This window comes from Gossypium hirsutum, chromosome A11 (assembly GCF_007990345.1).
Source record: "Gossypium hirsutum isolate 1008001.06 chromosome A11, Gossypium_hirsutum_v2.1, whole genome shotgun sequence".
NCBI lineage: Eukaryota > Viridiplantae > Streptophyta > Magnoliopsida > Malvales > Malvaceae > Gossypium > Gossypium hirsutum.
Genome location: NC_053434.1, coordinates 27,723,832 through 27,750,679, shown reverse-complemented (window position 1 = coordinate 27,750,679; position 26,848 = coordinate 27,723,832). Strand labels below are relative to the sequence as shown.

The following is a 26,848-nucleotide window of genomic DNA, read 5'->3' as shown; positions in this document are numbered from 1 at the left end:
ATTCGTCATATAAACAAATTATAAATATTGCTAACATAATCAAATTGATATGTTTAGCCAAAACATAATAAAAATGTTATGATAATAAATCCATAAAAAAATTAATGATTAATAACCAATCACCATTAATGATTAATTATCAATCACGTTTTAATTGTCAAGCATTAACTTATATTTTATAAGAATAATATTCATATATAGGTAATAAATTACTGGACCAAATCAATTGAAGTCAAAATCAAATGGGTTAGGTCATTGTGATTTGAAAGGAAATAATTTAAAAAAGACAATATCAAAAATTTGAAAGTAGAAATTACGTAGGTTTAGTCCACAATAATTTCAATTTTAAAGGAAAAGTTAAATTTTTTATGTATAAACCCTAAAAGGACTGAATCATAATTAAGCAAAACTTAAAAGAAATTTATCAAGAATTTAAAAAAATCAACATGAAATATCATATCTATGAAATTTGAAAATCGAGTCAATAAAAATTAATAGAGAATCAATTTATTCTCAATGATTCAACTAACGAGGCTCTGATACCACTTGTTAGATTTGTAAAATAAATTTGAAGTAAAACTTAATAAATCAGGATTTATCATGTCAAATCATCAAGAATAAATCAAGAACAAAACTAGATGCGGAAGCGTACCTGAATCCATGAATTTCTTGAAGTTTTACCAAATATTTAGAATTTAATATTTCAAATTAGCACACAAGAAGTTCAGAGAATATCTGCTCTCTCTTTCCTAATGATGGGATATTAAAAAAGATATCTTGTGTATAATTTGGGGACCATAATCCTAATATTTATAACCTTGCCATATTAGTTCTAATCAAATTCTAATTAGCCCATCATTAATCAGAATTTGATTAGAATTCAATTACTAGAGTATCTACACATATTTGACTCAAACTTTATTTAATAATTAAAGCCCAATAAAATTTTAACCAAATTAGATTACTTTTAATTTGGACTAACCTATCATGATAGTAAATAATAACATGTAATTACCCTTATTATATATATGATGTCCATATTTTCCAACAGAAAATAAAATAAAAGAATTATATGAAAATATGTATACCATATATAGTTTAATGAGAGTTATACGGGCAAATTATATAAAGTTGAAATGACGTAAACTTCACTATGAACTTGTAGAAGCTCGTGTTGATAACGTGTTATAGAAAAATTAATAAATCAATAATAATAAGTAAAAAGTGGATAAAAATACGAGAGAATTTTCATTATTTAATTTTCACTTACAATGTACTATTTTTAAGCTCCTTTACATTCAATTAGTAAATGTATTACATTTAATGAATTAAGTTTTCTTAATTACTCTATTTAATGATTATCTCATTAGTTTAATATGTTTAAAGGGGTTATAAACATCCATTTAATATATTTATAACAATTTGCAGATTTTTGTTTAATTAACACCTCATTGAAGTTGGAAGATAGGGAAACAAGAGATGGACTTGTCGGGACAAACATGACAAAACCATTTATTATTAATTTAAGCTCTTTCATTTTTCATTATTTAGTCAAAGTAAATGAATTCATAAACAAAGCTCAAAAGCATATTCAGTGGAATCTCTCCCATGCCATGCGCATCTTCCTCAGCCTAGCTTTTCTGATTTCTTCATTAAACAATAACAAAAAGTACAGCTCAAATTAACTTAAAGAATCTGTCTATATATATATATATATCTGGTTGGTTTCATCCTTATCCTTTCTTTCTTGTAACCTAAGGTTAAAGTTAAGTAATCCAAGTTTAACCTTGATTTAAATCTTAGATAATGCTAGGTATAACAACCTTTATCTTAAGGGATTAACACCCATTTAATGTTTGTCTTGATCACTACCAGCCTTATATCATTCATCCTTTCCAATAACGAAAATTCATGTCACATTGGTGCTATAAGGGGACCCAGTTATATATCTATTTCGACTAAGAGTTAGCACTAGTCCTTGGCAGAAAGTGAAACCCTCAACCAATTTCAGCAGTTTTAGATAGAAGCAAAATGGAGCCATCAATGTTTTTATAGCAACTATATATCTTTTTTCCATCAATCCATCCAAATTATTCATCATAAATTTATTGATTGATCTTTTAGGATATGATTCATCTAAGGTGAACTTACCCTTTTAATTTCTCCTTGTTTACATGCATGAAAAAGAAAACAAAAAGTGATGGTTAAAGTGGGATTAATTCAAAGAATGAAATAAGAGCATGAATGCGGCTAGGCATTGACATTGGAAGAGTCCTAAGTGCGTACATCTCCTGGAAAGGAACACGTGTATGGACAGAACTTGAGGTGGTCCCAAAATAAGCTAAGTTTCAGAGGAGAGTCGGAACTGGGGACTGTAATTGGTTGCACCCCATGTGCATTCCCCATGCCCATGAAACCAGTCATTGTCAGCCCTTAAAGAGGGTCTTTTCCATCACTTACATGGCTTGAATTTGAGCCACGCTAGCTCTTAGAATCACCCTTTGTCGACCTTGAAGAAAACTGGAAACCTTTCTAATCAGATCATTGTTTGGATTGAAGTCATCTGTGTCAGACAAGATACATAGAAAAGCAGAACATTTACCATTGTTCCACTGATATTTTCAGAAAGAAAAAAAAATAGATGATTACTTCCCCTATTGTTAGCCCACTTGCAACTTCAAAAAGAGCTTTCTCTCGATTGAAGGAAACCTTAGGATAATTTAGTACAGCCTGAAACTGTTCTTTGTTTTAATAGATTCTCCTTGCCTCCCAATCTTTGGAGGGAATTAAACAAACTACATTTCTTTTGTATTTTTTTTTTCGTTCTTTTCTTTTCTTGATTGTATTCACATGATCTTTATCTCTTGGTCAAATTTGGGTTTTGGAATTCGTCACCTCAGCTCAATATATATATCATGGCAGGAAGCAAAGATTTTCACTGTCCGATGTAAAGTTTCTTGAGTTAATAACCTTTTAACATCAACATACTTACCAATAACAATAATTGGTAAATGGTAATATTAACTTTGGGCAAGTTTTTGGTTATGTAAGTATATTTATTTTATATAGATAATGAAGGAGATGGGGAAGAACAAGTCCACTACATTGTGAAAATCTGTCAAAGAAAATCATTATTGGTTAGAAAAGTAAGAGCATCTTTTCAATGTAAAGGCAAAATAAGCAGAGCATTTTCCTTGGCATTTAATTCGTACCAAGTTAAAGCAGGGTGTGTGTGCATCTGTCTTGTCCCATGGTAATTCAAAAGAAGGAACCCCTTAAGTCACCGGCTCACCGCCAGCCGTGCCAACCAACTTGTTCCTCGTGCCACTTAGCCCCCTAGCTAGCTATAGCTAACTTTAACTTCCCACTGCCATCCAGCCATTGTATTCTGTGGATCAAAGGACCTTTGCTTACTGACTTGATGCAACTCACCCATCAATAAAAAGTTTTTGGCTTTGATGTTCCCTCAAGTGCCTTCATGGAACTTATGGGGGGAGCTCCACCTTATCTGTTTCACATTAATTTATATTATATTCACGACATGAAAAAATCAATCTCTTTATGAAGTTTACATACGAGACTTTTTCCAAAGACACAGACAAAGTGGGTAGTGACTCGTGTCCTTGTCTCCACTCCAATATTCCCCCAAAGCATCAGTCAAGTGAACTAACCATGAGACGTAAATAAGTGTGCAAGTTTTGTTATCATCAAAACCACATGAAAAACTAATTAAATCCAAAGGGTGATTAACAATCTAAGTGAATCATAATTTCAGCCGAAAATTGGACCTAAACATAATATATATAAATAGTTAAATTGTGGGGTTTAAGTAAATTATAATTTTGTCACATCAATTTAACACTTTATCAATGGATTTCATTTTTCAATTACAAAATTGTGGATATCAGAAAAAAAAATGTTATGTTGTTTTAAGCAGCTCTTCCACCTCATTTACTTTGTTTTTTAGTTATAAAATCATAACCCAATCCCCTATTCTTTTGGCTTAAAATCCAATAGTGGAAAAGTTTATCTTAAGAGTGAAATGATGGAAATGTAGGAAACATTATCCAATCAAAAATTAGAAACTCTAATTTTTAATAAAATCAAGACGTCAACAATGACGACATATCCTCTCTTCTACTTCTGACCTTAAGAGATTTCTCCAACAACCTTAATATTCTTTCAAAAAGAAAAGATTGCTTCCCCGATGCATCTGTAATAATAATAATTCTTAATTCCCTTGAAAAAAAATGATAATACTTAATGAAAGTACTAACTAATCCCAAATTTTCATAACTTTTCTTTATGTTTTTCATTCGTCTCTCGAGCCACGATTGAGATATGGTTAAAAGTAGTCATGGGGTATTGGCTCATAGTTATAACCATTTTACAGACACATGGAAATAAGTGAAAATACCTCCCAATTGGACAACAATGGCTGACTAGAATGCCCAGATCCAGAGGCCAAACCTAATTTACCAACTTTGTTTATGGACTTCAATAGTGGCCAGCTTTGGGATCCCCAAACCCCTTTTAATTAACTTGCAAAATTATGTATTACTTGCTTGCTTACCACCATCACCCCTTATCACTTAATTTGGAAAGCCTACCAATCCTAGTTTTGTCTAAGGAGATCACAATTAAGAGAATGATTTATTTTAGGTTTTAAGTTAAAATCAGGATAATTATTTCTTTTACAGCTTTAAAAAAAAAATATCATCCTTATCTCATGCACAGAACTTACATGAAAGAATATCATAGAGGTGTGTTTGATAAATTATAAAAAAATTTCAACATTTAATATTTTAAATTTATTTAGTAATTATTTTAATTTTTACTTAATATAAAATTTTAACCAAAAAGTATTGAATAAGGTAAGAAGATATATAGCTACTTATTACTTGAGGTAGAAAATATTAAATTGATTTTATTTTATTAAAAATTGAAATAAATTATTAGTTTTTAAATAAGATATTTAAATTGTCGTATTTATTTTCATTTAAAATTATCTAAAATAATATAAAATATTATATTAATAAGATTAAAATTAAAAATAAATAATTTTTTAAAAATCAATATTTACTTTTATCAAACAATATAATTATAGTCCGTATTTATATTTACTAATTTTTTAAATAATTTTTTGATATAAATTCAATACTTATAAAATTTAACAATAAAAATTTAATACATAATTTTTTCACATTTAAAATTTTCAATTAATCAATCACATCCTAAAACTTTAACCAAACCATGTATTATATAGTGAAAAAAAAACGATGAACTTTTGAAATTTAGGGTTTTGTTGTCTAACTTTATCCACTTGTTGGACGTGGGGATGGCAAATTTGGTTGACAGAATTTTCCAAACTAGTTCAATGATACAGTTTAGATGTGACAGTATTTCTTATTGTCTCAAACTAGTGTACCAAATTGTAATACTATAATGGTATTGTTGTTATTCATAAGAACGTGATGTCCAATATTGGAAACAAAGGTCTTATGGTAAACAAACAACTGCTAACTAGTCCTACTCTTAACCCTATAAATAAACCACATCACTTCCTTAACTCATCCATTACTTCTCTCAGGGATCACCCGTTTCTCAATTTAAGTGAAAGCCAGAGGAAAAAAAAAACACACCCGAAAAGCTAGAAAGAAAGAGAAAATGAGCCAAGATTATGAAATGATGACAAGCCAAATGAATGAACATGAAGATCATATTGCTCTTATCTCCCAAATCTACCCTGGATTTTACACCCAAATTGCAACACACCAAGGTACTGATCAATGTGGCATGGACTTAAAACCACAAACATATTTATTCTTGCATTGTTTTATAATTAAGCCAGGCTTTTGGTTGAGCAGGGGAACCGAAGCCTCGACGGCGGCGGAAGAAGAACAAGGGAGGGGAGAACAGCCAGTGTGCGGTGGCTAAAAAAAGGAAGCTTAACCAGGAACAAGTCACTCTCCTTGAACTTAATTTTGGTAACGAACATAAACTAGAGTCAGAAAGGAAAGATCGGATTGCTTCAGAGCTGGGACTTGACCCTCGTCAGGTTGCTGTTTGGTTCCAAAATCGTAGAGCTCGTTGGAAGAACAAGAAGCTGGAGGAAGAGTATAGCACGCTCAAGTCTCTTCACGAAACTGTTGTTCTCGACAAATGCCGACTTGAATCCGAGGTATGTAAATATACATATATCTTTTATTTCCCAAATGAAAATCATTTTAACTTGCAAAAAAAGAAAAAATCCGGTTTTAATCACACTTGTAAGTTTATTTGGATGTTTAAATGCAAACCCTTTGTTTTTCTTATATTTTAGACATAATTCCTTGTGGTTTCTTAGAACCAAACAGGAAAAAATATGTATGTTTTCAGAGATTAAATAATTAAAAAAATAATTCAAACTTGAGGAGGCGTTTGTTGGAAGGAAATGAAACTAATTAAGGAAGTAGCAGCGTCTTTGATCTTTATCTTTTTGATAAAAAAAGATACGGTGACCCACCAATATCAGAACATGCACGAGCTCAGGGCTCGAAGAAAGCCATGTCATGTACTTATGTTGTTGGGTTTAAGCTATTAAAAATATCAGTTAATGAGATCATAAGTTTATGTTCAATTAAAAGAAAGTGGGAAACGATATTCTTGGACAAAAAAAGTGGGATAACATTGACAAGGAACAACAAACAGCCACCTCATTGCACAACAAAAAGTAGTTGAAAATGTTTTCCAATGAAAAACAGAGGGTCCACTTCCATACACCATACTGTCTTGTGGCAGGGGTTGGGCTTAGCCGAAGCCCACTTTTACATTCAATTTAAATTTGTTTCTTTGGTTACAATTATAGGTGGTAAAGCTTAAGGAGCAACTTAGCGAGGCGGAGAAGGAAATCCTGCAACTAACGGAACGAGTAGATGGGGTTTCCAGCAAAAGTACAAGCTCATCTGTACTGTCAATGGAAGCCATTGATCCAGTTTTCCATGGGGAATTTGGATATGAAGATGTTTTCTATATTGGAGAAAACAATTATGTTCTTGGCATGGAGTGGATGAATCTTTTTATGTAATTATCATATCACTAGTTAGCGTGTGTAGATATGGATAATTAAGACCTCCAAATCCATTGTAATTAATCCTTAATTTCTTTTCTTAACTACTGTTATGTTATATAAAGTGTTGTAATGTTAACTTAGATTCATATTAATTTAGAAATCTTTTTTTAACTACTATTATCGAATAAAAACACTTTTTTTTACAGCATACTGTATTTGACATTTAGATAACTTTATAGAAATTTTTTTTTTTTAAATTTCAAACCTACATTTTAATTTTTGGCTTTTCAAGTTTCATGGTAAAATTATCGAAACACCTCCTTTTATTCTTTCATCCTCCCCAACAGTATTTTCCTCTTTAGCTTTAATGTATCATTATATATATATATTTTTTTTAAAATTTATAATTTAAATTAATTTATACCTCATATTTAAAATAAACATTTTAACCTTTCACTCTAGTTTTTTATAACAATAATTAACAAATAACACTTTTCCACAATACTTTTGAAAATTATTTTCTTTAGCTGAAGGGAATTATTTTTTTTTATTTAAGGGTTGAGGAGAAACTATAAATAATTTTTAAGCATTGTATTAAAGATAAAATATGATAAAAAAATTTAAAATTAATGTTAAAAAATTACTTTCTTTAAAAACATTTTTCAGCCATAATAGTAGTAAAGTATTACGCATTTATGTTTATAATCAAACTCTCAAATGGGGTCATAATCTCTACTGTCTTTTTAGTAGAGATTGAAAGAAAATTGAATTAATAATTTTCTGAACAATAACTTTTCTTAGGTTTTGTTTAACAATTCATTAAAAAAAATTAAATCAACTAAAAAAATTTCAGTTAATTTAATTTTTTAACTACGTTTTATAAACCATAATAAAAGAACAATTTATAGAATTTTTCAATGGAAATGTGTAAAACTACTTCTTACTCAATGTACATTTTTTTCAGTTCTTTTTATTTTATTTTATTTCTTTTAATTTTATTTTTTAAATTACTTTTAAAATTTAAAAATTACATTAATTAACCAGTCTAATCATATTCGGTACTTAATTTCATGAAATATACTAAATATATTTTATAACTTAAATTCAACACTTAATTTTTTTAATTTATCAAACAACACCCTATGTAATATATATGTAAATAATGAAAATTTTAGATTTCACAAATCAATTAAGAATGATTACATGCTCTTTAATAATAATAATAGTAGTAATAATAATAATAAAATATAACACTAGATTTTAACTATAAATCACCAATCTGTCCTATAAAAACCAAGAGAAAGAGAAAATTAGGATAAGAGTATTTAGAAGTGAAAATTTTCATGGATAATAATACCAATACATTCCATTTGTCTATAGGTGGCAAAAGTAAATCCATTTGACTATGAATCCATTATAAATTAGTAGCTGTGTTTAGGTAAAGCAAAAAGTGAAAATGCTTTATAGCAATGCAGATACAATGCACCAAAATCCATTAGCTAGGGTTTTTAGATTCTAGGATGGCAAAGGATCTCATAAAGGTTAGGAACTTTGATTATCCTCCACATCATATATCCCAAATACTCAACCCACTCAACTTCATAAACAAAATTAATTGATAACAGATTATTATGATGATAAAGATTCTGGTCATCTTATGCTTGCTGGTTAAGACGAAAGAAAAATAGACAAGGATAGTGGAATGTAATAATAGTGAACCTTTACAATGAAAGAAACAAGTTAAATTAAAATTAAAGAATAATATCAAAAGAAGGTATCTTGATTACAATGAAAAACTCTTTGAAAATGTAACGGTAGAAGTAAGTTTAGTCTTTTTTTTCATATTAATTTTGTGTTTTAGGTTTTTGTCTTTGTGTTATAAATTTCAAATTTTATTAATTACAGATTTTTAAATTCTTTCACAAATATTTCTAAATATATATATATTTGAATAAATGCTGACATACTTTTATTACATTACCAAACCAAATAAAATAACCGTTAAAACAAATAAGTCTCTTCGACTTCCAAAAAAATCAAAACAAAAAAAAATTAAAAACCCTTCTTCTTCCCTTACATCCCCACGCGTATCGTCAAGAAAACTACTTCAACTCTCACCATAGACTCAATGACATGTTCTGGCTTGAAAGGATCCAATGAAAATGTTAGCTCTCGTTCTCTGTTGTAGCGCTATTTCCATTCCGACCGTGATCGTTATGTGGTTCTGCACAAATTCCTTTCCTCGACCACCACACTCTCTCGAATCACCACCTTCACCCATCGAACATCTCGCTTCTGAATGAAGCCCTCCTTCATCAGCAAGTAAGCCACCCTATTACCTCCCCTTTTGATATACTGAAATTTGATGCTTTCAAAACCCATTATAATCTGTTTAGCTACGCAGATGTAATTACTAACCTCCGACATGTCCATACCTTGCATTCTAAGCTTTGAAATAATCATGAGTGAGTCTCCTTCAACTTTGACTTTTCGAAACCCGATCTCTTGGGCAAATTGGACGGCCTGAAGGACCTCCAAAGCTTCTGTCACCTCCTCAGACGGTATGTTCCTATTCCAATTACATGTTGCACCCATTATCAAGCCTTTGTTGTCCCTAATGATTATGCTTGAACTTGATGCCTCCAGGTCGTTGTAAAATCTTCCGTCGAAGTTAACCTTGACCCACCGATTTGTTGGGGGCTGCCACCTTTCTGTTTCCTTAGTCACGTTTCTCGGGTAAAAGTCCTCCAGTATTTTCAATTCTCTCATATATCCAATTACGAATGTATATCCTATTGCCCACTGTATACTCTCCATATTTCTCGAATCACCATCTTAACCTATTCGGTAACCCTTACTGCACCAATGGGATACTCAGTATTCTCTTAGCTTCCCCATCATTAAAGGTGATATTGACTACACTCTCCTTCCATTTCCTCCTCTGTTCGCCAATTAGATCAGACACAAAATTTACCTCATTAACCTGTGATGATCTAATTATACAGGGTATGTCTCTAGGCAACTAAGCTACATCTCAGACTGGTATTGATTTTTCATTACCAACTTAGACTTTTTTATGCAAATAACACGAAAGAACTAATTAAATACCAAATTGGTATTTCAATGGCATTATTTACCAAAATGGTATGGATTCAATAGTGTTGGGGGTGAAGGGAGATAGGGTGGCAGCACCACCATTGTTTTCCCACCCAATTGTAACCCCATCATTAGTTCATGATTTGATTGAAAAAAAAACTAATTTTAATGGTAGATGGGGTATGAGTCACAACACATGTATTTTATACCTATACACGAGTGAAAATTGGGTTAAAATACAAGTTGGAGGGGTGAAAGGCATGTGTCAGGCAAAATCCAGGTGGAGGGCATCTAACAAGCAGCACCTAGGTGGAGGTGACAACCAAGCCCAGAGAAGAGGAAAAAAAATTGTAGAAGAAGAGAAAAAAAAGAAAAATTCGTATGGTTAGTACATATGAATTGTAATTTTTTTACAATATATATATTTTTTCAAGTAATTTATTTAGAAATTTAATTATTTTTACAGACTTAATATTAAAAATGGATAATCAATTCTTCATATGCATTCATCTCGATGGAGTAATTTTGATAACAATAGTTTGATGTAATTTAAATGTCACCAACAAATAGTAATGAGATTTAATAGAAATGCGTCGGTTGATAATATAAAAGAAAGGATCAGTGCAAAAATTATTAGACATTGTGGGAGGAGGATCTCAAAACTATTTTACAAATTAACAATATCGACAAATCCCATCAAATTCACCAAGATAAAACTTGTAGACAATGAAGACGTGGAGGCAATTGTCGTACTTCATTGTTGGAATCAGAGTGATCACACTGAACCGACTCAGTCGCTTGCTGAGTTAGCTGATATGGAGCCACTTGAAGATTTCACTCCATTAAGTAAAGAATATAGAGTTTAAGATTTATGTACGGAGGTACGGGGGGCATCTGTTGATAGGCGATCGACTGCATGCAAGTTCGACATCAATCTTAATGCTCCACCTGCATATGAAAACCTTAATCCAGGTCTCCATTTACAAATACATCCGGTGGTGATTGAGACCGATGCAGATGGTGGTGATAGATATGATAATAATGGTCTTTTTGATAATGAGATTGAAGATTATAGTGATCTCGATCTAGACGAAGTCCCAAATGATATCGATGATGAATGCGCGAATGGCGGTGGAAATGTTAATGCGTCTTCAGTCGTGAACCCGAGTTGAGGCATTATGATAGAACACATGTCGATCATTGATCACGATACGGTGCATGTCTATGAGTTTTCAAAGTACCCTCGATAAACTATATGCGTACTAATTGGCCGCATATCCCAAAAGTGAAAGTTGTTTGTGGGCAAAAAATTGGTGACCAAGGAAGACTGCGTATTTGCCATCAAGTGGTATAGCATGGATGTGTTGGATGATTACAAAGTCATCATGTCTAAACTGACATTTTATATTAGAGAGTGTTGGAAGTAGGCAGAAGGGTGCAACTGGCAGGTACGAGCTGTATTTATCCAAAGGTCGCAAATATAGGAGATCCAAAAATTTGTTGGGCCTCACACATGCATTTTGACACGTATGACGCAAGACCACCACAAACTTGATGCCAAAATCATCTATTATTACATCATGCCAATGGTGAAGGACATACTTACATTCTCAATCTCATCATATCATCAACTTAACTTATTCTCATCAAACTATGCTAGTCAATACTTTCTTGTTATCATACAAAGCCATAATACAAAATATGGTCTTACATATTGATGGTCGTGTAACTAACTAAAAATTTGACTTAAGGCAAGCGCACCTATCAAACAGTAGTATAGTTATGGTGAGACCGAAAATATCGTATCCACGAGGACTAAAAGTACTAGTAATTACTATCTTTTTATTATCTAGCCTAAAAATTAAAGTGTGTTTTTAAACTAAACTATTTATCTAATTAACTAAGATTACAACATAGATGAAGTTTGGAAAATACTTTTGGAAAAACCGATGGAGAAGACTATACCCAAGGAAGAATCCACCTAGACTTTACTTATTACTTCTGAATTAGACAATTTATTCACTTAACTTAATCCGTAGAAATCCCTAATTTATGTTAATATCTCTCTCGAGACTAAGAACAACTGACTTTAGGTTGATTAATTGAAATCTCTTTCTAATTAAAACCCCTATTGTCACATTAACTCGATCTATGGATTCCCTTATTAGATTTGACTCTAATCCGGCAGATTTATGTCGTCCTATCTCTAGGATTGCATTCAACTCTGCTTAATTATGAATGATCTACTATTAAACAGGGACTTTTGCTCCATTGAATAAGCACATCAAAACCTGAATTAATACCCTGGAATATTAAAACAAGAATTTAGAACTCACAATTAAGAATAAGAATAAGTCTTTATCGTATAATTCAAATAGTAATAAGATTCATCATAGGGTTCATCTCCCTTAGGTATTTAGGGAGTTTAGTTTATAATAATAATGGAAAACATCTCAAATTCTGGAAAACAACGAAACATAAAGAAAACCAAAGAACTTCTAGGAAATTTGATGGAAATCTTCAGTCTTGATGTAGATCCTGGCTCCGAGGTGATTCTGATGGCTATTCTTGAGTATTTTCTCCTCCAACTCTGTGTGTCCCTCTAATCCTCTTCTATGGTGTTTATATAGGCTTTAGAATGCTTCAAAACCCTCAAAAGTGCCCTTTTCCGAATAGAATTAGGGTTGGGCTCGGCAGAGACACGGCCGTGTACCACGCCCGTGTGAATGTGCTCAGGTTGTGTGCAATACTGAGTTGGTTCTTAGTCGACACGGCCATAACACACAGGCGTGTGGTCTACCCGTGTGTCACACACGGGCGTGTGGAGCACCCGTGTGGAAGTGCCTAGGCCGTGTGAAACAATGGTTTAGGCCCAATTTGTCCGTTTTTGGCCCGTTTCTTACTCTTTTTGCTATCCTAAGCTCTCCTGAGTATAAAACATGAAATTAAAGGATTAGAAGCATCAAATTCACTAAAACCAAGGAGAAAGCATTCTTAAATATGCCAAGAATGGGGTAAAAATATGTATAAATAACGGTTTATCACATATAAATTATACAAGTTCTCTTTCCAATATCGAATTATTATTGAACATTAATCATTATATCTGAAACTCAATACTAAAGTATTTATGGCCAAAATATTAATTTATCATTCAAATATTCATAATTAAATGCTTACTGAACATATGAACTTACCTCGATACCAGAACGACCATTTTACCAACTTTCTCGATTTTTGATTTTTCTCCCGTACTAGGTCCAAATCTCACTTTTCAAGATTTAAAACATCATATTTCACTTATTTAATTAATTTACTATTCAAAACATTCCCTAACTCAAACTTTGGCAAAATTATAATTTTACCCCTAAACCTTTGCAGAATTACGATTTTTTCCCCTAGGCTCAGAAAATATTTATCCATTTTTATTATGTTTTATGACACACTGAACATTTTTCCCTTCTATTGTAACATCAAATTCCTACTCTATCATGTACTTATGAACATTAGGTATTTTTACCAATTATGTAGTTTTACTCGTTTTCACTTAAAATCGCTTAGAAAAAGTTGTTTAACATAATTTCAAGCTTCATATTCTACCATAAAACATCAAAATAAACACATTTAGCCTATGGGTATTTTTCCAAATATGAACCCTAGCATGAATTATTGCTAGAATAAGCTAAATCAAGTTACCGGGACTCCAAAAATGTAAAAAACATTAAAAACGAGGCTAAAACGGACTTACTATTGAGCTTGGAAAGCTTGGAAACCCTAACCATGGATTCCCCCATGCTATATTTATCCTCCATGAAGAAGATGGACCAATTTTGGCTTTATTTTCCCTTTTTAATTCTTTTAATTACAAAATAACCAAAATGCCCTTAAAGGCTTTTCTTTCAAATTTGTCCTATTCTTGCCCATTTTTGTCCAAACTTAAATATAATGGTCTAATTATTAAATAATGACCTCCAATTTAAGAACCAATTTCAATTAAATCCCCTTTATTATCTAGAACAGACATTTTGCTAAATTTACAATTTAGTCCTAATTATCAAATTAGGCACTTATACATAAAATTTCCTCACGAAATTTTCAAACAATTATTCAATCAATGAATAAACCTTAAAACTTAATCGGAATAATTTTTTTTGACCTTGGATTCGTAGTTTTGCAACCACTATTTCGTTTGGGCCCTATTTCGGGATGTTACAAATTTTTGCATGAAGCACGTAATGGTTGTTTATCTGTTCACTTAGGGAGTACCAAGATGTATAATGATTTGAAACAACTGTTTTAATGGTTGGGAATGAAACGAGTCATTTCTGAGTTCGTATTGAAGTGTTTGATTTGTCAACAAGTCAAAGCTGAACACCAAGTACCTTCGAGATTGTTACAACCTGTGATGATACCAGAATCTAAATGGGATAGAGTTACGATGGATTTTGTATCGGGTTTGCTTCTGTCTCTAAAAAATAAAGATGTTGTCTGGGTTGTCGTTGATTGACTAACGAAGTCTGTGCATTTCATTCCGTTACGTACTAATTATTCGCTTGATAATTTGGCTAAATTGTACATATATGATATTGTTAGATTACACGGGGTGCCAATTTCGATTATTTCAGATAGAGATCTGAGGTTTACATCACGATTTTGGAATAAACTACAAGAAGCTCTTGGTACGAGGTTGAATTTTAGTACAACATTTCATTTGCAAACTGACGGTCAGTCTGAGAGAGTAATTCAAATTCTCGAAGATATGCTTCGATGTTGTGTTTTAGAGTTCGATGGAAATTGGGAGAAATATTTTCCGTTGGTTGAATTTACGTATAACAATAATTTTCAATCGAGCATAAAGATGGCACCGTACAAAGCTATGTATGGTTGCAAATGCCAAACTTCGTTGTATTGGACTGAGTTGAGTGAGAAAAAGATTCACAGGGTTGACTTGATCTGAGAGACTGAAGAAAAAGTGAAAGTAATTCATAAAAGTTTGTAAGCAGCTTCAGATCGATACAAATTGTATGCGAACTTGAAACAAAAAAATATTGAATTTTAAATTGGTGATAAAGTATTACTGAACGTGTCTCCGTGGAAGAAAATCCTTCAATTTGGTCGTAAAGGTAAACTGAGTCCGCGTTTCATCGGGCCTTATGAAATCATTGAAAGAATAAGGCCAGTGGCATATCGACTAGCTTTACCGATTGAGTTAGAGAAAATCCACAAAGTGTTCCATGTGTCGATGTTACATCGATATAGATTGGATCCTTCATATGTAATTTGTCCGGCAGAGATTGAAATTCAACCTGATATGGCGTACAACGAAAAACTGATCAGAATTCTAGCTCGAGAGATTAAAGAATTGAGAAATAAGCGAATAGCTTTGGTGAAAGTCTTGTGGCAGCATCACGGGGTCGAAGAGGCTACGTGGGAGCTCGAGGAAGCTATGAGAAAATAATACACTAACCTTTTACTGGTAAGATTTTCGGGGATGAAAATCCCTATGGGGAAGAGTTGTAACAGCCCGTTTTCAGTCAAATCTGAACAGTGGTCTTGGAGCCACAAATTTGAGGTTGAAATATTTATTTTATTAATATTTTAATGTTTATAGCATGATTGTATGATTGTGTAAAAGTTTCGTTTAGAAATTTTATCATTTGAGTGTTTAATTTGATAAAAAGGACTAAATCACGTAAAGTGTAAAACTTGAGTTCTAATAGATAAAGGTATCAAATAGCTATAGAACCTTAAAGTAAAGGTCCTTATATAGTAAATAGCCCATTAATATCTTATTGGATGATAATGGTTTGGCATAATTGAAATTTTGAATTAATTTTAAGGTTAATTTTGGTATTTGGTAATTAAAGGTTAATTAAATAAAAAAAACAAAAATTTATCCCATTATCATCATCCTTAGCTAAATTTTACAAGCATTGAAGCCATTGTTAGAGCTTTTCAGTCGGCCAAGCTTCCATTGCCTATTAAGGTACGATTTTTGTCCCGTTTTTAATGATTTTTATGTTTTTGAGATCATTGCAATTACTTCTAGCTAGCCCAGGAACTATTTTGCAGAATTTTTAAAGATTTTGGATGTTTCCATTGATGAATAAGCATGTGTTTTGAAGTTTCTTGATAGATTATGAATATTTATTGATAAATATACAAGTTTTGTTAAGTGATTTTTAGTGAAAATGCAAATTAGGGGCTAAATTGTGAAATGTGTAAATTTAATGGTTAAAATGTGGAATAAATGAAAAATATGGGCTGTTAGGGGCCTAATTGAAATTCGGTTAGCATGGGTTGTAGTTGAAGTTCATGAATTTTTGATTTTGTGAATAATGACTAAATTGTAAAAGTTGTGAAATTCTAGGGTAAAAGTGTAAATGTACCTTAAAGTGAATTTTGGACTAAATTGAATAGAGAAATGATTAAGTTAGCTGATTTTGATATTATATAGATCAAGAAAAATGAAATCCCGATCTAGAAAAGGGGAAAACAAAGTACTCAATTGATTGACTTGTTTCAACGTTTCTACGTCTGAGGTAAGTTTGTATATTATAGGTTTTAATAAAAATGTATTTCATATGCTTTGGTATTGCATGAATTGTGAAAACGAGACTATGGATATGTTCGATAGTGATTCGACGAAAATTCAACATTCAAAATCCCGGTTGAACCTTAGGAATAGTTTAGGATACTAGTGACATGTCACTAAGGGATACATTGAGTTGGCTTCGGGCCATGATATTAGTAGTTAGGGTGCAAGTTATACCGATTTGGCTTCGGCACATGAATATCGACTGATTGGGCTTCGAGCTGTGATATCAGTACTTCGGATATAAGCTACCTTGATTTGGCTTCGGGATATACTTATTGTGCAAGACTCTTGAGAATTTGACTTCTATTCCGAATGGTTCAACGGGTAAACGAAAGATGTGATTGAGTATGAGAATGATATAAGATGGTACAGGTACGTACTTGAAATGTATAAACTTTGGTTGAAGAAACTTGTGAAGAATGTGATTAATATCATAATTGTGTATATGAAAGGTTTGTTAGCTAATATATGCTAAATGTTGATATATTCAAATTGTTGAATTATAATCTTGAGATTAAATTGAGTTTATTTTATATAAGCTTACTAAGCTTTATAGCTTTCTTTGTTTATTTTCCCATGTTTTATAGTGTTATCAAGCTAGCTTGGATTCAGGGATCGTTGGAGATCGCTTCGCACTATCTACCTATCACTTGGTACCTATGAACTTTGGTATTTTAAGTATATGGCATGTATAGGGACTTGGTTTTTTTGGTATATGTATTTTGGCCATTTGTGTTGGCTTGTAAATATTAAGTTTGGTTTTGTGTTTAGCCATGAGAGTTGGCTTATTTTGTCTAAGATGGTGATGTATATATGTATATTTATGTGTTAATGCTCTTTATTGATGAGTTCATAATTGCTTATGATAAGTATTATGGGTGTTAAATAGATGATATTAGATATGAATTGTGCTTGTGAATTGATGCAAAATGATGTATGTTTGGGGAAAGGTTTAGTTAGTTGATTTGTAAATGTGTATTTGGTATGTTTTGAATGAGTAAAACTTGAGTTAATAAGCATGTTGGTTGTTAGTATTAGATATGGTATGATTTAGCCTTGATTGTGGTCAAGTTAAATGTTCATTTATGCTATGAATTTGTACCGTTTGGGTTGTGTAGATACATGCAAATTTGGGTGGCAAATTGGCTAGGTAAATAGCCTATTTTTGTCCACATGGGCAGAGACACAGGCGTGTGTCTCAGCTGTGTGTGACACACAGTTATGTTGCACGACCCTATGTTCCCTGGTGTGGTTTTAGAAACCAAGTCAGTGTACTCCACAGGGCCTAACATACGGGCGTGTGAATGGCCGTGTGGCACAAGTCAGTAGACCCTCCAGTTTTCACACAGCCTAGCACACAGCCTGGCACACGGGCGTGTGTGGCTATTTCAAGTAGCACACGAGCTAGACATACAGGTGTGTGGTTTGGCCGTGTGAGGTTGCCAGAGAGTTACACGGGGTTGGAAATGAGCTGGGACACGACCATGTGATCCCATTTCGAATGTCCACACAGCTTGAGACACGAGTGTGTCTATTGGCCGTGTGAGAGGCACGGTTGGGGCGCTCGAGCGTGTGACCCCTGCAGTTTGAAAAATTTTCTAATTTTTGTAAAAATTTCTTAAGTTATTGGTTTAGTCCCGAACCACTCCCAAAGTATGTTTAGGGCATCGTAGGCTCGTAATAGGGACTATGTGATTGTATTTGATTGGAATTACATTTGGTTGATGATTTTTTATTCGAATTAGATGATTGTTTAAGTTGTAAGTTCGGTGATACTCTGTAACCCAATTCTAATGTTGAATACGGGTGAGGGGTGTTACATTTATTAGTATCAAAGCTACGGTATAGTCGATTCTAGGACTAACGTAGCGTATGTGAGAGTCTAGCTATACATGGTTGGGAAGGAAGATGACATCAAGATGAATTGCACAATTAATAACATGGTTATAGTAACATGAGTCAAATAATATAAATAAAGTAATTACATGTAAGAAATATTAGAAAAAATTACCCCCTCCCCGACGTGTGTATCAATAATCTGTCAGTAAATCTGAAGCTTATATAACCTTTCGATACCCGAAGAAGTCCATCTACGAAAAAATTAAACTTGTTGGAACAATTTTTCATAAAAAACAGCAAATTTCTTATTGTAATGCTTAAATTTTATCACCTATTCACGAGTGAGAATATATATGTTTGGTGAGTAACTAATGCCAAGAATGACACCCTCTAAAGCACCCAGGACTGTAGCAATACCATACACTCGCCTATGTCCATGGCACGGTGCTTTGTCGCCCGAAAAAGCTCATGATACAATGTAGCTAGTATTGTTGAGCCCCAACTATACCATCGGGCAGTATGCAAATCAGATTACAATGGCAAGTACATCAAGTGGACCTTGTTGTTATTTGCAACTGGCATGAGTACACCCCATATCATATGCGTTATATCTGCTTGAGTGACACACATCATCTCTCACTCAATGCAATACTCGATAAATATTCAAAATTTCCCTTCAACCATGAAAATCTCAAACGCATAAATTTATCTGCACCATCACCAGGCGAGGATCCTAGTAAGTTATAGCAAAGAGCTATTGGTTCAGACACTGTACTTACACCGTGATTGCACTACCGTCGATTGGGAACCCGAGTTTTAGTGCATCATCTTCTAGAGTGATGGTGCACTCCCCACACGACAAATGAAATGTGTAGGTCTCTAAGTGCCACCGCTCGACTAAAGCTGATATTAAGTCATTCCTCAAATTAAAAATGTGAATCAATGCCATTGATTTGAATCTGAATGCCTCCAAGTATGGCATAAGACGTTCATCCAGCAGATAGCCCATACTGTTGACATGGCCCCTCAATACGCGATACGGATCCTGACCAAATTAAACTACCTCATTAGTTAATATATCCCAATTTTATTACCAGCACATTAATCGTATTTGTTGTGTGATCATTTTCTATAATTAAAGAACCCCCTTGGATATCTACAACTTAAAAAAAAAGTTTAAACATTTTCAATTACTAGCAAAACACATAAATATAATACAAAAGCATGCAAATAAATTTAATAGAAAAATAATTTCACAATAATATCATTACAAAAATATTAAATAATTTTATTCACAAAAAAATTATCATTACAAAAATAAAATTATTATTTTATTATACATACAAAAAATTCAACACACAATCCTTAAATCTAAATCATTCAAATAATATTAAATAATAAATTTTCAACACAAAATATATAAAAATGTGTAAAAATTTAATGTTAAAAATATCAAACTCATTATAATTACATAAAAAGACCTAAAAATGAGAAAAGAATTTTGAATATTAACTAACTAAAAAAATACATAATAATTATAAATAAAAATGAGAAAACATCACGTATTTTTTGCCATACCATTTCAACATATAAAAATCTTCTTTACAATAGTTAAGTAAATAACGAAAATAGAAAATAAAACTCTCAACAAATTCAACACAATGGGACCATCTATTAAGTAAATAAAAAAACAAAAAAATAATGTTAAAAAAAACACAAACATACTTGCTTCCTTTCTTCCAAACACTCTTCCTACAAAATAAATTCTCAAAAAAATAAACACAATGGGACTATTTGTTAAGTAAATAAAAAACAAAAAAAAAATAAAAGAAAACATACTTGCTTCCTTTCTTCCTAACACCCTTTCTACAATACCAAAATCTCAAAAAAAATGACAATAGGACCATTCGTTAAGTAAATAAAAAACAAAAAATTAATATTCAAAACCCAAAAAAAAAACTGTTACCTTTATTCCAAATAGCCTTTCTACAAAACCATTTTTTTCAATACAAGCCCCATCTATTTGAAAGAAGGCTTATATATGCCCTAAGAAAAAAAAAAGGAGCTGAAATATCATTTTTGGGAGTGAGAACCACTCCGTGACCAAGCGGTCATGTTCGCTTCAGGCAGTCAGTCTGGGATAGTGGTGCCGCCACTCCCTAGCCCTCCTTCCCTTGGTGCCACTTGACACCAACCCTCCTCCCCTAGTCGCTGACTGGTGCCACCTAACACCAACCCTTCTCCCCATAAATTTATCATTTTTATAGACCGTATATGGCTAGTATTGTGACTGGGTTTTTTCCAACCCGTATACTAGTGTTGCCACCCGTACCAATTTGGTATTTAATTATTTTTTTTGTATTATTTGCAGAAAAAGCTGCCAACTTGCCAGCTATTCCCTTTCAACAAGAGCCCCTTTGCCACTCAAATGCTCCTTCATATAGATGAAGGTTGACTCCTTAACTCTGCTTTTAAAAATGTACTTCTCCTGTATTGTTTTGCTTTCGAAACACGTGCTACCAATAAGGTAGGATTACAAATTAATCACCACCCTTGTTTGGCCAAAAGTGAAATATTAAACTTCATTAGTTTCCGGAAACCCAATTCCGCACCCTCCTTAAAATTAAATAACCTCTCCCATGAACACCAATGAATCCCATGATTTGACTTTGATTTTTGCCACTAGTAACGACAAAGTATTGCTTCTATTTTCTCATAAAAAGAATTTGGCAATAAGAAATAGGACATGAAATATGTAGGAATCACCTATAAAAATGATTTGATAAAAATCGACTTACCCCATTGTGATAACCATCGATTACACCAACCATTTATTTTACCTCAAATTTGATCCATAATATTTCTAAAAGCTAACTTTCTGTTTCGACCCACAACCATAAGTAGGCCTAAATACTTATTAGGATCTATAGAGCTTCTCACTCCTACCTCCCTTTCTATTAGTTGTCGATTTCTTTCACTAACATTTGAGCTAAAATAAACAAGGGATTTATGAAAATTAATCAGTTGCCCAGAATAATTCTCATATTCTTTCAAGGCATTTTTTTACATTTATTGCCCTCTTTAAAGATGCATCCCCAAAAATTAAGCTACCATCTGCAAAAAAATAAGTGTGATACTATAGGCCCTGAGCAACTCACTTTTGCTCCCTTCATCAGACCTTCTTGACAAGCTAATCATAATAGAGATGATAATCCCTCACTGCATAAAAGAAATAGGAAAAGGCTCAACGGGTCACCTTACCAAGGTCCTCTAAAAGGGGAGATTTTCCCTCTTTGTACATCATTCAGAACTACTGAGTACTTGATGAACTTTAAACATCGCATTACCAACTTGAACCATGCTTCACCGAAGCCCATCTTAAGCATTACCTCCTCAACCAAGTGCCACTCCACTTTATCATACGCCTTACTCATATACAGCTTCAATGCAATGGATCTTTTATGTCCACCCTTTTTCTTCTTAAAAGAATGCAGTAATTCGAAAGCCACTATTACATTATCTGTAATCAACCTCCCCGATACAAACGCACTTTGTGCCTCATCAATAGAATGAGGAATGATCATCTTCAATATATGAATAATTACCTTGGAAATCATTTTAAACAAGACATTACAAAGTCTAATCGGTCTAAAATGTGTCACATTAACAGAATTAGGTTGCTTTGGAATAAACACTACATTAGTATAATTGATCTCTACCAAAAAACCGCCATTATTGAATATATCAAGGCAATACTTACAGAAACTTGTACCAACTATATGCCATAATTTTGGTAAAAAAGAGCAAGCATACCATTTTCCCCCGATGCCTTCTTAGGGTGCATACTATATGGACTATTGCCACTATCTCTTTCTTCGTAAATCTCAATCTCAAGAACTCATTCATGCCATCAGTAACATGAATCGGAATACCTAAAATGAGCCTTCTACTATCTCCTCTACCTTATGAACTGAATAACTCTGAAAAATACCGACATGTAATTTGTTTGATCCCTTCATCTCCCACCATTATCTGACCATCCCTATCCTCAAGTCGATCAATAGTTTTCACCTTTTACGTTGAGAAGCAAACCTATGAAAAAAACCTGTATTTTGATCATCATTTCTCAATCAATTGGGCATTGCTCATTATTCTTAATACCTCTCTCTCCTATCAATCTCCAAATTTAATTGTGTATTCGTGATGACTAATTCTTCTAGCACATCATCATCCAAAGACTTACTATTTAGTTCATCTAACCATTGTTGTAATTTTCTCTTGGTCATCCTCAAAAACTATCTCACCTCTTTTGCCCACCTCATTAATCCCCTTCCAACCGACTTAATCTTATCCGGTATAGAACCCTCTAAATCAATCCATAACCCGGACCTCCTCCTTACATGAATCCTTAAGTATCCAGGTCGCTTCAAATTTAAAGCTACGTTACCTATTCTACTGTCTTTCAACCAAATCACAAGTGTTAAGTAATAGTGGGAAGTGATTATATACCGAATGCGTACAATGCTTAAGGCTATAGTTAGAAAATAACTCTCACCACTACGGTCTTGCTACCCCTATAACAAGCCTTTCCCGAATATTATTTTGAGGAAATTTTCCACGCTCCCATGTAAACCATTGGCCTTCATATCCCATATCCAAGAGATCACAGTCATCAAGAGCAGACCTAAAAGCTTCCATACTCAACTCATCTCTTAATCTCCCCTCTTACTTCTCATGAGAATACACTATCTCATTGAAATCAACCATAAGTAACCATGGTTCAGTGTTCTCCACCGAAAGTCTTCGTAGTAAATTCTATGATTGATGCCTTAAATTTTCCACCAGATGCCCATATAAACTAGTAAATAGCCACTTGTTATCCTCTATGTCACCCTCCATCATCATATCGGTATAGTGCAAAAAGAAGCTACATAACAACACCTTACACCCTTTTTTTTTCCAACATAATGATAATTTGTAACACCCCTAACCCGTATCCGTCGCCAAAACAGGGCTACTGAGCATTACCAGAGTTTTTCAGAACATTTACAGTTAATTCATAGTATTTACTAATCATATTAAAAATCATACATAATCAATCATATTATCCTTTAAATGGACCCTCGAGGCTCAAATTGTACAATAGAAACAAGTCGGGACTAATCTGAAAACTTAGGAAATTTTTCATGAAATTTCAAAATTTTTCTCATGTACAGAGGTCACACGCCCGTGTGGGTAAGCCATGTGGCTCACACGGCCAAGTGACACAGGTCACACGGCCGTGTCCTTAACCTGTGTAACTCTTTGGCTTGCAAAACATTAAGGTGCAGTTTTAACACGGCCAAGACACACACTCATGTTCTAGGCCGTGTAGCACACATGGTTGAGACACATACCCTTGGGCTCAATTCTGAGCATTCTGTTTCTCAAATTTAAGATGCAGAGGACACACGGCTAGACCACACACCCATATGCTAGGCCGTGTGTCACACATGGTTAAGGCACACGCCGGAGTGTCTACCCGTGTGGATGAAATAGGCCACTTCAAGGCCACTTTTCTCACCCTTTTCAAAATTTACCTGCATATAACATTTGTATGCACCAATATATCCCAACCAAACAACGAATTCAAGTTAAATATCAAGTTTTAAATATAATATGTCATCACACTACTCATTTGTATAAATTTACTATGTAATTTTCATTCATGAACTACTAATAGATACTATTAAATATATGCACATAGACTAACATATATGTATATAAGCTTTTCATAACCATATTACAAGTCTACTTTATTTTCATTTTATCCTATACATGCAATATAAACCATAAGGTACTTGTAAAATCTACTGGAGAAAATCTGGATAGTGTGGCCCGATTTGTTGATCCGATCCTCTGAACTCTTGTTAATCTACAAAGAATATTAAACACACAGGAATAACCTTATGAAAGCTTAGTAAGTTCATAGGCTTTTAAATAAATCTTACCGAATAGGCAATAACAAAATATTAAACAGTGCATTTCAATAATATTCCATGTCAATCACAATCTCAAACGTTGAATTTATTTGATTGAGCTCAATATCACAACTAAATAAATTCTTTCACTTTTCATTCATATAACACTTACCAACACTAGTCAAATTATAGAACGTCTTACGGATTTGAGTACATCATTTGCTCAATACCATAGACCAACAATGGTCTTTCACTAATATTGTCATGGCCCTACCATATTCTTTCACTCGTGATGCCATAACCTAGTTATGGTCTTATACATGTACCCTTACTGCCATGGTTCAACCATGGTTTTACGTACACTGTGCCATAACTCAATTATGGACTTTTCATTGAAATTCCATAGCCCAACTAGTCTTATAGTCCACGCTTTACCATGGTTATACCATGATTTTTATTTGTCAATTCATCACTTATCACTGAATGATTGTACTCAATCCAACGTTCTACTCAATTTGAACATTCAAATCACTTTTCATATACTTTCAATAGTCATAATTCAATGAAAAACACATGAAATAATACATCATATCATTTCTAAATTAACAATAGTTATAAAACTTTAACCATATGAACTTACTTGGACCACTCGATAGAATTTGTAGAAATTCAGGGACTATTCTGCTACTTTTTCTTTTCCTCGTTTATCTTCGATTTCTTGATCTGTAATATAAAATTATTCATTCATTAGCACACATATTTCAGTCTCATGTTACTTTACAATTTATGCCCTTTAATTTTTAAAATTATTTTTTTACCCTAAATTTTTATAGTTTTTACAATTTAGTCCCTAATTAATTAGCCCATCAATTAAATTAATTTTTCTCAGCTAACACTCTATTCCATAATTTTAAACTACTACATAACCTTTGGTATTTAAAATTTCAGCACAAAACCCTAATTCTTAACACTTTCACAATTAGGTCTTAAAAATCAATTTCTATTGAAATCACTTAATAAAATCATCATTTAATGAAATTAAAGCTTCAAATCCATGATAATTCATCATAAACATACAACACTCATCCATGGAAACTTTTAAAATCACCCATAGAATCAAAAACTAATGAATTCAATAGGTGGAGCTAATTGTAAAAGTCACAAAAACATCAAAATTTCAAAGAAAAAGTAAGAATTTAACTCACATGGTGAAAAATTATGAAAAACCAGCTTCTTTTAGACCTCCTATGGCGTTTTGGCAAAAGAAAAGTGAAGCGATCTCTAGATTTTTCAATTTAGTCTTTGTTTTATTTAACTAATTTGCAAAATTTCCAATTTTACCCTTAGTTTACATTATTTTCTTACTTATTTCTTTGCCCATACCGCCCAGCCCATTTAATTTGGGTCTAATTGTCTTTTAAATCCTTATTTATTAGACATTTAAGCTATTTAATCACTTTAACATGTTTTGCAACTTTTACAATTTAGTCCTTTAATTAACTATCGAAACGTTAAAATTTCCTATAGAAACTTTAATACTAACTCAATAGCACTCCATAAATATTTATAAAAATTTTTATGGCTTGGTTTATGAATTCGAGGTCTCGATGCCTCGTTTTTAACTCTGTTTACCTAATAATTTCTTTTAAATCACAACATTCTCTAATTCAAGAATACTTTTAAATTCACACATGACTTATAAATATTAATTTACTAAATTTCCAAACTCATTCATCGGATTTAGTGATCTTAAATCACTGTTTTTAACTCCACTGAAAATTAGGCTGTTACAACTCTCCCTCCTTTAGGAAATTTTGTCCTCGAAATTTGTTACTTGAAAACAAGTTTGGATACTCTGATCTCATTGATTCCTCTGTTTCCCAGGTTGCCTCCTCCGAACCAGGACGATGCCATAACACTTTGACTAATAGTACTCGTTTATTATGTAATTCTTTAACTTCACGAGCCAAAATCTTCACTGGTTTTTCTGAATAAGCCATATCTAGTTGAAGTTCAATTTCAGTGTGAGGAATCACATGTGAAGGATCTAACTTGTACCATCTTAACATAGACACATCAAACACGTTATGAATCTTCTCAAGTTCCGGAGGTAGAGTTAACTGATATGCCACAGAACCAATTCTTTCAACAATTGTATACGGTCCAATTAATCTTGGACTCAGTTTTCCTTTTTTGCCAAATCGTAACACTTTCTTCCACGGTGAAACCTTTAAAAACACTTGATCCCAGCTGCAAATTCTATATCTCTTCTTTTTAGATCTGCATATGATTTTTGTTGGTTTG

At 32.8% G+C, this 26,848-nt stretch overlaps 1 protein-coding gene across 1 annotated transcript; it reads left to right on the top strand.

Moving 5' to 3' along the window:
• The first annotated feature begins 5,567 nt into the window (after positions 1 to 5,567).
• LOC107896489 (homeobox-leucine zipper protein ATHB-40) lies at positions 5,568 to 7,259 on the top strand. Its single transcript, XM_016821676.2, has 3 exons — positions 5,568 to 5,779; positions 5,868 to 6,181; positions 6,848 to 7,259. The coding sequence occupies exons 1-3, from the start codon at positions 5,668 to 5,670 to the stop codon at positions 7,064 to 7,066; spliced, it is 645 nt and encodes a 214-aa protein (XP_016677165.1). The 5' UTR covers positions 5,568 to 5,667; the 3' UTR covers positions 7,067 to 7,259.
• Positions 7,260 to 26,848: the final 19,589 nt, after the last annotated feature.

Excerpts from the sequence above, each read along its gene's own strand:
- LOC107896489 (XM_016821676.2), top strand. The coding sequence starts at position 5,668 with ATGAGCCAAGATTATGAAATGATGACAAGCCAAATGAATGAACATGAA. Across the intron at positions 5,780-5,867 it reads CCAAATTGCAACACACCAAG|GGGAACCGAAGCCTCGACGG; the intron begins GTACTGATCAAT and ends TTGGTTGAGCAG. Across the intron at positions 6,182-6,847 it reads AATGCCGACTTGAATCCGAG|GTGGTAAAGCTTAAGGAGCA; the intron begins GTATGTAAATAT and ends TTACAATTATAG.